The sequence below is a fragment of the Oryctolagus cuniculus genome, chromosome X, assembly GCF_964237555.1.
Source record: "Oryctolagus cuniculus chromosome X, mOryCun1.1, whole genome shotgun sequence".
In the NCBI taxonomy this organism is placed as follows: domain Eukaryota; kingdom Metazoa; phylum Chordata; class Mammalia; order Lagomorpha; family Leporidae; genus Oryctolagus; species Oryctolagus cuniculus.
The window spans coordinates 15001-30979 of NC_091453.1; the positions used below are offsets into that span (position 1 = coordinate 15001).

Genomic DNA, 15979 nt, shown 5'->3' on the forward strand with positions numbered 1-15979 from the left:
CCCCTGAGACCCGGATGAGGCCTGGAGACCCGGATGTAGGCCCCTGCACCTGCTAGGGACCCGGATGGAGCCCCTGGGGGCCCCAGCATAACCGAAATTTCCGTCCGGGTCCCCAGGGGCTCCATCCGGGTCCTCCCGAGCTGCACACAGGTCCCTCGGACCTACCTAGGTCCCCCAGGGGCTCCATCCGGGTTCCCGGCAGCTCAGGGGACCCCAAGCCGACACCGTGAGGTGCATCCGGGTCCCCACGAGCCTCATCCGGGTCTCCCAGGAGCTCCATCCGGGTCTCAAGGGCTCCATCTGGGCCCCAACAGCTTCCCGGGGGCCCATTCCCCTGCTAGAGACCCGGATGGAGTCCTGGGGACCCGGATGCAGCCGGGGACCCTGATGGCGCCCTAGAGACCCGGATGGAGGGAGCCCTGGGGGACCCGGATGGAGGCCTTGGAGACCCGGATCGAGCCCTATGCACCTACTAGAGACCCAGATGGGGCCCTATGCAGCTACTAGGGACCCGGATGGAGCTCCTGGGGGCGGCTTAGGGTCCCCCCCTGCACCTGGTAGAGACCCGGATGGAGCCCTGGGGGACCCGGATGGAGCCCCGGGGGACCCGGATGCAGCCCTAGCACGGCTGAGCAGGTGCACGGGGTCCTGAGCCGCCCCCAGGGGCTCCATCCGGGTATCACGGTGGGGGTGAAGCAGGTGCACAGGGGCCCTGACTCCGCCCCAAGGTCTACATCCGGGCACCCAGCAGCAGCACTGGGCCCCTGGACTGTAGCAGGGCCTCCATCCGGGTCCCCCAGGAGCTCCATCCTGGTCTCCAGCAGGTGCACAGGGCCCCCAGCGTCTCCATCCGGGTCCCCCGCAGCTGCCCAGGGCGCCAAACCGACCCCGCGAGCTGCAGCCGGGTCTCCCAGGCCTCCATCCGGGTCCCCGAGGCCTCCATCCGGGTCCCCCGCAGCTGCTCAGGGCCCATAGCCTGCCCCAGAGTCTCCATCCGGGTCTCAGCCGGTGCTCGGGGCCCCAAACGACCTCGTGAGCTGCATCCGGGACCCCAGGCCTCCATCCGGGTCCCCAGCAGCTGCCCAGGGCGCATAGCCTGCCCCAGGATTTCCATCCGGGTCTCAGCCGGTGCTTGGGGCCCGAAACCGACCTCGCGAGCTACATCCGGGTCCCCAGTCATCCATCCGGGTCCCCGCGAGCCCCATCTGGGTGCCCAGGCCTCCATCTTGGTCCCCGCGAGTTCCATCCGGGTCCCCCAGGCGCTCCACCCGGGTCTCAGCTGGTGCTCGGGGCCCCAAACCGACCTCGCGAGCCGCATCCGGGTCCCCAGGCCTCCATCCGGGTCTCAGCCAGTGCACGGGGCCTCAAACCGACCTCGCGAGCTATATCCGGGTCCCCCAGTCATCCATCCGGGTCCCCTGAGCTCCATCCGGATCCCCGCGAGCCTGATCCGGGTCCCCGCGGCTCCAACCCGGTCCCCGCGAGCCTCATCCGGGTCCCCAGGCCTCCATCCGGGTCCCCGCGAGCTTCATTCCGGTCCCCGGGATCCATCCGGGTCCCCGCGAGCCTGGTCCAGGTTCCGCAGACGCTCCATCCGGGTCTCAACCGGAGCACGGGGCCCCAAACTGACGTCGCAACTGCATCCGGGTACCCGCGGCTCCAACCGGGTCCTCGCGAGCCTCATCCCGAGCGCTCCATCCGGGTCCCAGTACGCGTCGCTGCCCGCGCAGGCGCATTCCCGGCACCCAGTCCCTTCCCCCGGAAGTCCCGGCTCCCGACCGGAAGTGCGCGGCGGCGGCGGCCATTGTACCGAAGGAGCGAGCGGCTGAGCCGCCGGTGGGGGCGCCGGGGCCTCCATCCGGGTCTCAGCTCCCGTCGCAGACCGCGCAGGCGCAGTTCCGGAGAACAGGCCCCTCCTCCGGAAGTCCCTGCTCCCCGACAGGAAGTGCGCGGCGGCGGCGGCCATTGCTGCCGAGAAAGCGAGCGGCTGAGCGGCCGAGCGGCGGCTCCGGGGGCTCCGGGGGCTCCGGGGCCTCCATCCGGGTCCCCGCAAGCCGCATCCGGGTCCCCGCGAGCCGCATCCGGGTCCGCTAGAGGAAGAGGAGGAGGAGGAGGCAGCGGTGAGCGCCGGGTTTACCTCAGGGGCGGCGCGGCGGGCGCAGGGGGCGTGAACGGGGAGGAGGGGCGTGGCCTGGGGCGGGGCGGGGGCGTGGCCTGGGCGGGGTCAGTTTTACCTCAGGATTTACCTCAGCGGCCGCCGCGGAGGCCTGGCGGCGACCGGAAGTGCGCGCCTGTGACTGACAGGGTGGTGTGGGCGGGACCGGAAGTGGCCGTTCTCGGGCCCTGGGTTAAAGGAAGTGCTCGGACGGTGACTGACAGCCAGTGGGCGGGACCGGAAGCTGGTTAGGGTCCCGCTTTGGCCTCAGGATTTAACTCCGTGGAGGCGGCGGAGGACTGGGAGCGACGGGAAGTGCGGAGGCTGTGATTGATGGGGGCTGGGCGGGACCGGAAGTGCCCTGACTGGGCGGGACCGGAAGTGCCCTGACTGACGCGGGACCGGAAGTGCCCAGACTGTGACAGGGTGTGCAGGACCGGAAGTACCCGAAGGCTGCTTTCGGGCCGGCGTTTCACGGGGATTTACCTCAGCGGCCGCGGCGGAGGCCTGAGGGCGACCGGAAGTGCGCGGACGTGACTGACGGGGGGAGGGGAAAGGACCGGAAGTGCCCTTCTCGGTCCTGTGGTCGATCCTGAGACCGGAAGTGGCCTTTTTTAGGCTCGGGGACTCCGGAAGTGCCTGTTTTCGGTCCGGGGGCGCTCCCGAGACACCGGAAGTACATGTTGTGTGACGGGCCGTGGCTGGGCCGGACCGGAAGTGACCACTGTCCTGACCTGCTGGGCCGGACCGGAAGTGACTGTTGTCCGGACCTTACACCGGAAGTGCCCTTACTTGACCTTAGTGTGACTGACCGAGGCCGGGGTGGACCCGAAGTGACCACAGTCTGGTCCTGCTACACCGGAAGTGGCCGTTCCGGGCTCAGTGACACCGGAGGTGCCAGTAGGGTGACCGAGGCTGGGCTGGACCGGAAGTGAGTGTTGTCCGGGTGACCGGAAGTGCCGTAGTGTGGCTGACCGAGGCTGGGCTGGACCGGAAGTGACCACTGTCCGGACCTTACACCAGAAGTGCCCTTATTTGACCATTACCTGGCTGGACCGGAAGTGCCCGTTCTCGGACCTGGGGGTGGTTCTGAGACACCGGAAGTGGCCGCAGTGTGACCGACCGTAGATGGGCTGGACCCAAAGTGACCAGTCTGGTCCTGCTACACTGGAAGTGGCCGTTCCGGGCTCAGTGACACCGGAAGTGGCCGTAGGGTGACTGAGGCTGGGCTGGGCCGGAAGCGAGCGCTGTCTCATTCTGCTGCACCGGAAGTGGCCGCAGGGTGACCGTGGCTGGGCTGGACCAGAAGTGACCACAGTCTGGTCCTGCTACACCGGAAATGGCCATAGGGTGACTGACCGAGGCTGGGCTGTACCGGAAGTGACCAGTCTGGTCCTGCTACACCGGAAGTGGCCGTTCCCGAGCTCAGTGACACCGGAAGTGGCCGTAGGGTGACTGGCTGAGGCTGGGCTGGACCGGAAGTGACTGTTCCCAAGCTCAGTGACACCGGAAGTGGCCGTAGGGTGACTGGCCGAGGCAGGGCTGGACCGGAAGTGGCCGTTCCCAAGCTCAGTGACACCGGAAGTGGCCGTAGGGTGACTGGACGAGGCAGGGCTGGGCCAGAAGCGAGCGCTGTCCGGGTCTGCTACACCGGAAGTGGACTGACTGAGGTTGAGCTGGACCGGAAGCGAGCGCTGTGCGGGTCTGCTACACCGGAAGTGGCCATTCCCGGACTCGGTGACACCGGAAGTGGCTGCAGGGTGACAGACATAGGCTGGCCTGGGCAGGACCGGAAGTGAACAGTCTGGTCCTGCTGCACCGGAAGTGGCCGTTCCAGGCCGCGCTGACCCTGCCCCTCCCCCCGCAGGCCCCGCCCCGCCATGGCGGCCGCCACCATCGTGCACGACACGTCGGAGGCGGTGGAGCTGTGCGCGGCGCTGGGGCTGTTCCTGCAGCCGGTGGCCAAGATGAGCATCAGCGTGGCGCTGCCCGAGGGGGCGTGGCCCGGCAAGGCCATCTCCAACTGGGAGGTCATGGAGCGGCTGAAGGCCATGGTGCCCAGCCCGCCCTTCTCGGCGCTGCGCATCGCCAAGAGCACGCTGGACTTCGTGCGCTTCGAGGGCGAGCTGGAGAACCGCGCGCTGGCCGGCGCCGTGCGCGCGCGCCTGGACGGCCGCGCCATCCGGCTCAGCGGCTTCCCCGAGGCCCTGCGCGTGCGCGCCGCCGAGGCCCGCGCCGACGGCCCCGCCCCCGGCGAGTGGGAGGAGGCACTGCCCGGCGAGCGGCCGGACACGCTGCACCTGCAGGGCCTGCCCTGCCGCTGGTTTGCAGAGCGCCCCGCTTCCGGTGGGGGCGGCGCCGCTTCCGGTGGGGGCACCTCCACTTCCGGCAGTGGGTCTGTCACTTCCGGTGGGGGCAACTCCGCTTCCGGTGGTGGGTCCTCGGCTTCCGGTGGTGGAAATACCGCCTCTGGTGGGGGCAGCACCACTTCCGGTGGGGGCAGCACCACGGCTGGGGGCGGCGGCGCCACTTCCGGGACCCCCGGCGCCTCCGACCGGCCCAGCGAGCAGGTGCTGGCCCGCGTGTTCGCGGCGTTCGGCGAGGTGCGGCGCGTGGACATCCCCATGCTGGACCCGTACCGGGCGGACGCGGCCGGGCGCGGCGCCCACGCCTTCAGCGCGGCCGGGCAGCTGCACTTCGAGGCGTACGTGCAGTACCGCGAGTACGTGGGCTTCCTGCGCGCCATGCGCGCCCTGCGCGGGACCAAGCTGCTCTACAAGGGCGAGGACGGCAAGGCCGTGGCCTGCAGCATCAAGGTGAGCCCCGCCCCCGCGCTGGCCCCGCCCCCTAGAGTGGCTCCACCCCCTGCACAGTGAGGACCTCCCGGGGGCTCCATCCGGGTCCCCAGGGACCACATCCGGGTCCCCACTGCTCATTCGGGTCCCCCAGGGTCTCCATCTGGGTACCAGGGCTCCATCCGGGTCCCCCATGGTCCACATCCGGGTCCCCCAGGTCTCCATCCGGGTCCCCAGGGTTTCCATCCGGGTCCCCAGGGTCTCCATCTGGGTCCCCCAGGGCTCCATCCGGGTCCCCCATGGTCCACATCCGGGTCCCAGGGCTCATCCGGGTCCCTAGAGTCTCCATCCAGGTCTCGGGTCTCCATCCGGGTCCCCCATGGTCCACATCCAGGTACCCCATGGTCCACATCCGGGTCCCCAGGGTCTCCATCCAGGTCCCCCAGGGCTCCATCCGGGTCCCCAGGGCTCCAGGGAGCTCCATCCGGGTCCCCTATGGTTCACATCCGGGTCCCCAGGGCTCCATCTGGGACCCCTGGTCTCCATCCGGGTCCCCCATGGTCTCCATCCGGGTCCCCCATGGTCCACATCCGGGTCCCCAGGGCTCCATCCGGGTCCCCGAGGGTCCGCATCCGGGTCCCAGGGCTCATCCGGGTCCCGCCCGCCCAGGTCTCCTGCGACGCCACGCGGCACCTGAGCGACGCCGCCATCCGCAAGCGGCAGCTGGAGCGGCAGAAGCTGCAGGAGCTGGAGCGGCAGCGCGAGCAGCAGAAGCGCCGGGAGCGCGAGGCCGAGGAGCGGCGGCGGGCGGAGGAGCGGTGAGCGGAAGTCCCGCCCCAGGAACCGGAAGTGGAGGACGTTCCCTGGGGAGGGGTCTGGGAGGGCTGGTAGTTGGGTTCTAGGGTCCCCAGAAGTCTCTGTGCTCCCACCAGACGCCCCGCACATACCGGAAGTCCCGCCCCAGAAACCGGAAGTGGAGGACGTTCCCTTGGGAGGGGTCTGGGAGGGCTGGTGGTCGGGCTCTAGGGTCCCCAGAAGTCTCTGTGCTCCCACCAGACGCCCCGCACCTACCGGAAGTCCCGCCCCAGAAACCGGAAGTGGAGGACATTCACTTGGGAGGGGTCTGGGAGGGCTGGTGGTCGGGCTCTAGGGTCCCCAGAAGTCTCTGCGCTCCCACCAGACGCCCCGCACCTACCAGGAGTCCTGCCCCAGAAGCCGGAAGTGGAGGAAATTCACTTGGGAGGGGTTCGGGGAGGACTGGTAGTCGGGCTCTAGGGTCCCTGGGAGGCCCTGTACCACACCGGAAGTCCTTTTGCAGACACCGGAAGTAGTCGGAATTCACGAGGGGGGCCTCTGGGAGGACTGCTGGTTGAGCTCTGCGGTCAACGGCAGTCCCGTGTCCACACCGGATGTCACGCACCCGACACTGCAGCCCCATTCCCGACACCGGCAGTGGCTCTAGGGGCAGTGGTAGACGGGTCTGGGGTCCCCGGAAGTTCTGCCCGCTACTGGAAGTCCCCATTCACCTTCTGGAAGTCCCGCCCCTTAACAGGAAGTGGCCTGCATTCACCTCGGGGGGCTCCAGGAGGCATGGCAGTCAGGTTCTGGGGTCCCCAGGGGTCTCGCCCTACCTGGAAGTCCCTGGTCTCATAGTGGCAGTACCATATCCCCTACCGGAAGTCACTGTGCCCCTACTGGAAGTGGCCTGAGTTCCTTCAGGGGCTCCAGGAGGACTGGTAGTCAGGTTCTGGGATCCCCAGGGGTCTCGCCCTACCTGGAAGTCCCTGGTCCCATACTGGCAGTACTATTTTTCCTACCGGAAGTCACCGTGCCCCTACCGGAAGTGGCCTGAGTTCCCCTCGGGGGGCTCCAGGAGGAGTGGTAGTCAGGTTCTGGGGTCCCCAGAGGTCTCGCCCTAGGCCGGAAGTCCCTGGTCCCATACTGGCAGTACCATATCCCCTACCGGAAGTCACTGTGCCCCTACCAGAAGTGGCCTGAGTTCCTCTCAGGGGCTCCAGGAGGCGTGGTTGTCAGGTTCTGGAGTCCCCAGGGCTCTCGCGCTAGGCCGGAAGTCCCTCGTCCCATAGTGGCAGTACCATATCCCCTACCGGAAGTCACTTTGCCCCTACCGGAAGTGGCCTGAGTTCCCCTCGGGGGCTCCAGGAGGAGTGGTAGTCAGGTTCTGGGGTCCCCAGAGGTCTCGCCCTAGGCCGGAAGTCCCCGTCCCGTACTGGCAGTACCATATCCCCTACCGGAAGTCACTGTGCCCCTACCGGAAGTGGCCTGAGTTCCCCTCGGGGGCAACAGGAGGCGTGGTAGTCAGGTTCTGGGGTCCCCAGGGCTCTCGCCCTATACCGGAAGTCCACGTGCCCCCACTGGAAGTCCTGCCCCCATAACGGAAGAGTTGGTTGTCTGGCCTCTACGGGTGGTGGGCGGTGCCCAGCGCGGTGGGCAGGTCCCTTTGTTGGTGGGTGTGACCCCTGGTGGTCTGGGTCTGAGGTTGCCCTGAACCCCGCCCCAGGCGGCAGAAGGAGGCGGCGGCCCGCGAGCGTGCGCGGCGGCGGGAGGAGAAGCGGGCGCGGCGGGAGCGGCGGCGGCGGCGGCGGGCGGCACGGGCGGAGGCCGAGGCGCAGGCCCAAGCCCAGGCCCAGGCCCAGCAGCGGCTCCGGGACGAGGTCCGCACGGAGGAGCGGCGGCTGCTGCTGGCCCAGCGCAACCTGGAGTCCCTGCGGCTGGTGGCCGCGCTGCTCGGCCGCGCCAAGGTGGGTGGGGCCTGTGGGGCCGGGGGTGGGGCCTGGGGGAGGCTGGGAGCAGGGGGAGGGGCGTGGAGGGCGGGGAATGCGGCCTGGGAGGGGTGGGTGGGGCCTGGTGGATCTGCAGTGGGGCCTGGGAGGGGGTGGGTGGGGCCTGGAGGACCAGAAGTGGGGCCTGGGCGTGATGGGTGTGGCCTGGGGTGGGTGTGGCCTGGGTGAGACTGGGAGGTGGTGGGACCAGCCCAGCCCGTCGCTGTGAGCGGTGTGGCGTCCCTGTGCTGTCCTGGGCGATGTCGCCCCGGTGGGTGTGTCCCCAGCTGACGCCCCGCCCCCCCACAGGCGGCCCAGGAGCGGAAGGGGGCCCTGGCGCGCCGGCGGCGGCAGGAGGCGGAGCTCCGGCGCGTGGAGGCGGAGCAGCGGCGGGCTTTGGGACTGCAGCGGCGTGAGCGGGAGCTGAGGCTCCGCCTCCTGGGGGCGTTGCTGGGCCGGCGGCCGGGGCCCCCCGACGACAAGGACGCGGACGCCGCGGGGGCCGGGGGGCGGCTGCTGGGGCCCGTGCTGGACGCCCTGCGCCGCCTCGGGGCCGCCGCTGCCGCCGGAAGTGGGCGTGGCCTCGGGGACGAGAGCGGAAGTGGCCCCGTGGACGCCGGAAGTGGGCGTGAGGAGGTCAGGAACGGCGGGGGCCCCCAGGAGCAGACCGGAAGTGGGCAGGAGCAGACCGGAAGTGGGCCCGGAGAGGCCGGGAGTGGGCAGGGTAACACCGGGGCAGGTCAGGGACTCACAGTAGAAACCGGAAGTGGGTCGGGTGAGACGGGAAGTGGCACCAAGGAGACCGGAAGTGGGCAGGGCACTCAGGATCAGACTTCCGGAGACACCAGGAGTGGGCGGGGCCTCAGTGAGGAGGCTGGGCGTGGCCCCCGAGTCACCGGAAGTGGGCCAAGTTCCAAAGAAGGGGTCCCTGGGAGTGGGTCGGGCTTCGCAGACGACAGTGGGCGGGGGCGCGGCCTCAGAGACGCCGGAAGTGGGCGGAATTCCAAAGACGGGGGCCCCGAGGGGGGCCGGGACCCCGACGGCGCTGGGCGGGGCCACAGGAGTGACAGCGGCAGTGGGCGTGGCCACGCCGACGACGACGCCCGGGCTGCCGGGGACGAGGCCAGAAGTAGGCGGAGCCACAGAGACGATCCCGGCGATTCTAGCCCCGCCCACCGCCGGCGCCGCCGGTCCCGCAGCCGCGGGGGCCGCAGGGAGCGCAGCCGGGACTCTGGGGGGCGTCATGGCCGCCGGCGCCGCCCCTCCCCCGCCCGCCGCTCCGAGCGCTCGCGGTCCCCGCGCTCCCCGGGCCGGCGCCGGAGCTCCCGGACACGCTGACGAGGCCACGCCCACCGCGCGGCTATGCCCAATCACCCGTGGCCACGCCCATGGCACCATCCGCCTCACGTGGCTGTGGACACGCCCCCTGCCTGAAGCCACGCCCATGGCCGTGTCGTCTCCTCGAGGACAGCTGTCAATCAGCGGGGGCGGGGCAATAAAGATGCTGTCGCAGCCGCACGGGGGCCTGTGTCTGTGGGGGCGGGGCCTCCGGCCAGGATGATTGACAGCCCGGCCTGCCCCAGATTCCCAGGATCTCGTAGCATGACGTCAGCACCCATGTCCCCTGTGATTGACAGCTGATGTCAGTGGCCCCAATCCCGGAAAGTCCCGCCCTAATCCGTGGCTGACGTCACTGCCTGACGGGCTGACGTCAGTGTCCCTGATCCCCAGTGACTGACAGCTCAGCTTAGTGCTCAGGAATCCCGCCCCAGTCCGTGACGTCAGCGGCCTAATCCCCTGGAGTTCACGGGGTGCGCTCACACGCAGGAAGTCCCACCCCCAGCTCCTGTGATTGGCAGGCCAGAGCCAGCTGTCCCGAGCCCAGACAGCAAGCCCCGCCCCGATCCGTGGCTGACGTCAGTGTCCCCGATCCCCTGTGACTGACAGCTCAGCTTAGTGTAAGGAAGCCCCGCCCCGATCCGTGAGCCGCTAAAAGCCGGGGCCGAGCTCCGAGCGAGGCCGACGACGCCCCCAGGGACCCGCACACAAGATGGCGGCCGAGCAGCTGGAGGAGTACGCGCGGGGGTTCATGGTCTCGCAGGTGCGGGGCTGTGCAGGGTGGGGCCGGTTTCCCAGCATGCACGGGGATTCTCAGCAGCCTTGGGTCTCCCAGCATGCCCTGGGGGGGACCTGGGGACGTCCCAGAGTGCACCGGTTGCACTGGGGATCTCGCAGAGCGCATTGGGTGCCTCCCAGCATGCTCTGTGGCCTCCCAGGATTCCCGGGTCTGTCTCCCATGATGCCCCGGGCCTCCCAGCATGCCCTCCTTCATCACAGGTGCTGTTCGCGTCCTGCGAGCTGGCCGTGTTCGACGGGCTGGCCCGGGACTCCCCGCTCTCCCAGCATGCTCTCTGCCCTCCCATGATTCCCGTGTCTGTCTCCCATGATTCCCGGGTCTCCCAGCATGCTCTCTGCGCTCCCATGATCCCCCAGGACTCCCAGCATGCTCTCTGCTCTCCCAGGATTCCCGGGTCTATCTCCCATGATGCCCCGGGCCTCCCAGCATGCCCTCCGCCCCTCCCCCAGGTGCTGTTCGCCTCCTGCGAGCTGGCCGTGTTCGACACGCTGGCGGGGACTCCCCGATCTCCCAGCATGCTCTCTGTTCTCCCATGATTCCCGGGTCTGTCTCGCATGATGCCCCGGGCCTCCCAGCGTGCTCTCTGCTCTCCCATGATGCCCCGGGCCTCCCAGCATGCCCTCCGCCCCTCCCATGATGCCCCGGGTCTCCCAGCATGCTCTCTGATCTCCCAGCATGCCCTCCGCCCCTCCCCCAGGTGCTGTTCGCCTCCTGCGAGCTGGCCGTGTTCGACGCGCTGGCGGGGGACTCCCTGATTTCCCAGCATGCTCTCTGCTCTCCCATGATGCCCCGGGTCTCCCAGCATGCTCCATGTCTCCCATGATGCCCCGGGCCTCCCAGCATGCCCTCCTTCGCCCCCAGGTGCTGTTCGCCTCCTGCGAGCTGGCCGTGTTCGACGCGCTGGCCCGGGACTCCCCGCTCTCCCAGCATGCTCTCTGCCCTCCCATGATGCCCTGGGTCTCCCAGCATGCTCTCTGATCTCCCAGCATGCCCTCCTTCATCCCAGGTGCTGTTCGCCTCCTGCGAGCTGGCCGTGTTCGATGCGCTGGCGGGGGAATCCCTGATTTCCCAGCATGCTCTCTGCTTTCCCAGCATGCTCCGTGTCTCCCATGATGCCCCGGGCCTCCCAGCATGCCCTCCGGCCCTCCCCCAGGTGCTGTTCGCGTCCTGCGAGCTGGCCGTGTTCGACGCGCTGGCGGGGGGCCCGCAGCCGGCGGAGGTCGTGGCGGCGCGCGTGCGCGGGAGCGTCCGGGCGACGCGGCTGCTGCTGGACGCGGCGGCGGCGCTCGGGCTGCTCCAGGTGCACGCCGGGAGCGGAGGAGGTGTGCGGGCCGAGTAATCGATGCGGGAGCGCGCGGGCCCCAGGCCGAGGCAGCCCATCCCAGAGCAGGTCCAGGCCAGACCCCACCATCGATCCCAGAGTGGCGGATCCGCCCAGACCCCACAATCGATCCCAGAGCCAGAGAGAGAGAGATCCGCCCAGACCCCACAATCGATCCCAGAGCCAGAGAGAGAGATCCGCCCAGACCCCACCAGCGATCCCAGAGCCAGAGAGATCCACCCCAGGCCAGAGAAATCGATCCCAGACCTGGAGAGCCTCCCCAGGCCAGAGCAATCGATCCCAGACCTGGAGAGCCTCCCCAGGTTAGGGTAGTGGGCGGAGGCGCGGGTCCCAGGCCAGGGCAGCCCATCCCAGAGCAGGTCCAGGCCAGACCCCACAATCGATCCCAGAGAGAGAGAGTCCGCCCAGACCCCACAATCGATCCCAGAGAGAGAGATCCGCCCAGACCCCACAATCGATCCCAGAGCCGGAGATCCGCCCCAGGAAGAGCAATCGATCCCAGACCTGGAGAGCCTCCCCAGGTTAGGGCAGTGGGCGGAGGCGCGGGTCCCAGGCCAGGGCAGCCCATCCCAGAGCAGGTCCAGGCCAGACCCCACCATCGATCCCAGAGCCAGAGAGAGAGAGATCCGCCCAGACCCCACAAGCGATCCCAGAGCCGGAGTTCCGCCCCAGGCAGAGCAATCGATCCCAGAGCCAGAGAGAGATCCGCCCCAGGCCAGAGCAATCGATCCCAGACCTGGAGAGCCTCCCCAGGTTAGGGCAGTGGGCGGAGGCTCGGGTCCCAGGCCGGGGCAGCCCATCCCAGAGCAGGTCCAGGCCAGACCCCACAATCGATCCCAGAGCCGGAGTTCCGCCCCAGGCAGAGCAATCGATCCCAGAGCCGGAGAGAGAGATCTGCCCAGACCCCACAAGCGATCCCAGAGAGATCCGCCCAGACCCCACCATTGATCCCAGAGCCGGAGTTCCGCCCCAGGCAGAGCAATCGATCCCAGAGCCGGAGAGAGAGATCCGCCCAGACCCCACAAGCGATCCTAGAGAGAGAGATCCGCCCAGACCCCACCATCGATCCCAGAGCCAGAGAGAGATCCGCCCCAGGCCAGAGCAATCGATCCCAGAGCTGGAGAGCCTCCCCAGGTTAGGGCAGTGGGCGGGGGCGCGGGTCCCAGGCCAGGGCAGCCCATCCGAGAGCAGGTCTAGGCCAGACCCCACAAACGATCCCAGAGAGAGAGAGAGAGAGAGATCCGCCCAGACCCCACAATCGATCCCAGAGAGAGAGAGAGAGAGATCCGCCCAGACCCCACAATCGGTCCCAGAGCCAGAGAGATCCACCCCAGGCCAGATCAATCGATTCCAGAGCCGGAGTTCCGCCCCAGGCTAGGGCAGTGGGAGGGGGCGCAGGTCCCAGGCCGGGGCAGCCCATCCCAGAGCGACAGATCCCGGAGCCGCAGGTCCTCCCCAGACCCCACAATCGATCCCAGAGAGAGAGATCCACCCCAGGCCAGAGCAATCGATCCCAGAGCTAGAGAGAGAGATCCTGCCCAGACCAGAGCAGTGGATCCCGGAGCCGCAGGTCCACGCCAGGAATCGATCCCAGAGCCGGAGATCCGCCCAGACCCCCACCATCGATCCCAGAGCCAGAGAGATCCACCCCAGGCCAGAGAAATCGATCCCAGACCTGGAGAGCCTCCCCAGGCTAGAGCAGTGGGCGGGGGCGCGGGTCCCAGGCCGGGGCAGCCCATCCCAGAGCGACAGATCCCGGAGCCGCAGGTCCTCCCCAGACCCCACAATCGATCCCAGAGAGAGAGAGATCCACCCCAGGCCAGAGCAATCGATCCCAGAGCTAGAGAGAGAGAGAGATCCTGCCCAGACCAGAGCAGTGGATCCCGGAGCCGCAGGTCCACGCCAGCAATCGATCCCAGAGCCGGAGATCCGCCCAGACCCCCACCATCGATCCCAGAGCCAGAGAGATCCACCCCAGGCCAGAGCAATCGATCCCAGAGCAGAGCTGTGGCTCGCAGAGAAATCAATCCCAAGTCCGAGCAGTCGATCCCAGAGCAGCCGATCCCAGAGCAGTCGATCCCGGAACGGGGTGGGGGCGGGACCAGACCTGAGCGGTGGATGCCCGAGCCGCGCGCCCCTCCCCCCGCAGCGCTCTACGCGAACTCGCCCGCGGCCGCCGCCCACCTGACGCGCGCCGGCCCCGACTCGCAGCGCCGCCTGCTGGGCTACCTGGGCGGGGACGCCTACCGCTGCTGGGCGCACCTGGCCGACGCCGTGCGGTGGGCGGGGCCGGGGGAGGTGGGCGGGGCCGGGGAGGGAAGGGGCGGGGCCTCAGCGTGCTGGGCGGGGCTGGGGGCGGGGCCAGGGAGGGAATGGGAGGGGCCTGGGAGAGAGGGAGGGGTGGGCGGGGCCAGGGATGAGAGTGAGGGGAGCCTGGGACATGGAGGGCGGGGCCTCCGCGCTCTGGGCGTGGCCTAAGAGAAGTGGGTGTGGCCTGGCTACAGTGGGCGGGGCCTCAGAGGAGTGGGCGGGGCCTGTGTGGGGCGGTGGGCGTGGCCCCAGATGCACCCTGACGGAGCCCCTCCCCCGCAGGGAGGGGCGGAGCCAGCACGCGCGTGCGGTGGGCGTGGCCAGCGAGGACCCGTTCGGCGCCATCTTCCGCTCGGAGTCCGCGCGGCGCCGCTTCCTGGAGGCCATGGAGGACGCCTGGGGCGCGCGCGGCCGCTCGCTGCTCTCGGCGCTCGGCCCGGCGGCCTGGCCGCGCGTGTGCGACCTCGGCGGTGAGGGCGGGGCCCCCCCCAGACCAGAGCAGTCGATCGCGGAGCAGCGGGTCCCAGGCCGATTTATCGATCCCAGACCATAGCAATCGATTGCAGAGCAGTCGATCACAGCGGGTCCCAGGCCGATTAGTCGACCCCCAGAGCAATCGATCTCAGACCAGAGCAGTCGATCCCAGACCAAAGCAATCAATTGCGGAGCAGCGGATCAAAAGGGCGATCAATCGATCCCAGAGCAATCGATCCCAGGGCATCGCAGAGCGATGGATTCCAAGAGGGCCACTAGTGCCAGGCAGGAGCAGTGGAGCGTGGAGCAATCGATCTAGACCTGCACAGTCGATCCCAGATACCATAGGGCGGGTCCAGGCATGCCCCATTGATCCCAGAGAGCCATGCGAGATCCACCCAGGCCTGGCCAGCCGAGCACCGAGGGGCGGATGGGGAGCGCGGGAAGCCCCACCCTCCGGAACGCCGAGCTGACGCGGCCGCGCGATCTCCCAGGAGGCACCGGGGCGCTGGCGCGGCTGTGGGCGGAGCTTCACCCGGGCAGCCACGTGACGGTGCTGGAGCGGCCGGAAGTGGTGGCGGCGGCCCAGGACGGCGGGCGGGTCAGCTTCCGCGCAGGTGCGGGGGCGGGGCCGGCCTGCAGGGGGCGGAGCTAAGGGAGTGGGCGGGGCCTGAACGCCCCTGGCTCCGCCCCCAGGCGACTTCTTCGCGGACGCCCTGCCCCCCGCCGACCTCTACGTGCTGGCCCGCGTCCTGCACGACTGGGACGATGCGGACTGCGCGCGGCTGCTGGCGCGTGTGCGGGCGGCGGGCGGCCCAGGTGGGCGGGGCCCCGGGGACGGCGGGCGGGCTCGGAGCAAGCCCCGCCCTCCAGGGGTGATTGACAGGTGCATGGGAGCAATCCCCGCCCACCAGGGAGTGATTGACAGGGACCCAGGACGCGGTGGGTGGGTTCAAAAGCAAGCCCCGCCCACCAGGGAATGATTGACAGGTGCATGGGAGCAAGCCCCGCACACCAGGGGGTGATTGACAGGTGTATGGGAGCAATCCCCGCCCACCAGGGAGTGATTGACAGGGACCCAGGACGCGGTGGGTGAGCTCAAGAGCAAGCCCCGCCCACTAGGGTGATTGACAAGATCAATGGACAGGACTCAGGGTGGTGGGCGGGGCCTAGAGCAGGAACTGCCCACCAGGGGGTGATGGACAGGTCCTCTGGAGCAAGCCCCGCCCACCGCAATGATTGGCATGGTGGATGGGCGGGGGCCCCCGCCCACTACTATGATTGGCATGGTCGGGGGGCGGGGCGGGGCGTGCTCTGGAGCGGGCCCCGCCCCCCGCGCAGGCGCCCAGGTGCTGGTGCTGGAGGCCCTGCTGGACGACGACGGGCGGGGGCCGCTGCCGGTGCTGCTGTCGGCGCTGACGATGCTGGTGCAGACGCGCGGCCGCGAGCGCTCCGCCCCCGAGTACCGCGCGCTGCTGGCCGCCGCCGGCTTCCACGGCTTCCGCTGTGTGCGCCCGGGCGGCCCGCTGGCCGCCATGCTGGCCGGGGGCGCGCTGGAGGAGACGACAGGAAGTGGGTCCGCCCCGACAGGAAGTCAGCCAGCCCCTACAGGAAGTGAGTCTGCCCCTACAGGAAGCGAACCTGCCCCTACAGGAAGTGACTCTTCCCCTACAGGAAGTGAGCCTGCCCCTACAGGAAGTGAGCCAGACATGAGAGGCAGTGACCCAGCCCTGACTGGAAGTGAGCCTGCCCTACAGGACGTGACCATAACTGACTCGAAGTGACCCACAATGACAGGAAATGACCCTGCCCCTATAGAAAGCGACTCTTCTACAACAGGAAGCGAGCCCGCCCTACCGGAAGTTAGCCTGCCCCTACCGGAAGTGTCCCCGCCCCCGCCGGAAGTGACAACCAGACACCCAGCATGACCTCCAGGGACGCACAGTGACCCACCCTAGGGATGACATTAGGGACCAGCTTTGG

At 69.1% G+C, this 15979-nt stretch overlaps 2 protein-coding genes across 3 annotated transcripts; both read left to right on the forward strand.

The window, feature by feature from the left end:
- Positions 1–1798: 1798 nt before the first annotated feature.
- AKAP17A (A-kinase anchoring protein 17A) lies at positions 1799–9251 on the forward strand. Its single transcript, XM_070067236.1, has 5 exons — positions 1799–2120; positions 4023–4971; positions 5620–5768; positions 7472–7712; positions 8043–9251. Exons 2-5 carry the CDS (start codon positions 4036–4038, stop codon positions 9069–9071), a joined length of 2355 nt encoding a protein of 784 aa, XP_069923337.1. The 5' UTR covers positions 1799–2120; positions 4023–4035; the 3' UTR covers positions 9072–9251.
- Positions 9252–9402: 151 nt separating this feature from the next.
- Positions 9403–15953, forward strand: ASMT (acetylserotonin O-methyltransferase). Of its 2 annotated transcripts, XM_070067237.1 has the most exons (9): positions 9403–9834; positions 10320–10376; positions 10829–10876; positions 11024–11192; positions 13362–13491; positions 13805–13992; positions 14491–14613; positions 14693–14815; positions 15338–15953. In XM_070067237.1, the coding sequence occupies exons 1-9, from the start codon at positions 9784–9786 to the stop codon at positions 15778–15780; spliced, it is 1332 nt and encodes a 443-aa protein (XP_069923338.1). In that variant the 5' UTR covers positions 9403–9783; the 3' UTR covers positions 15781–15953. The 2 variants fall into 2 exon arrangements, with proteins under 2 accessions (XP_069923338.1, XP_069923339.1); XM_070067238.1 differs by lacking the exons at positions 10320–10376; positions 10829–10876.
- The last annotated feature ends 26 nt before the right edge of the window (positions 15954–15979 follow it).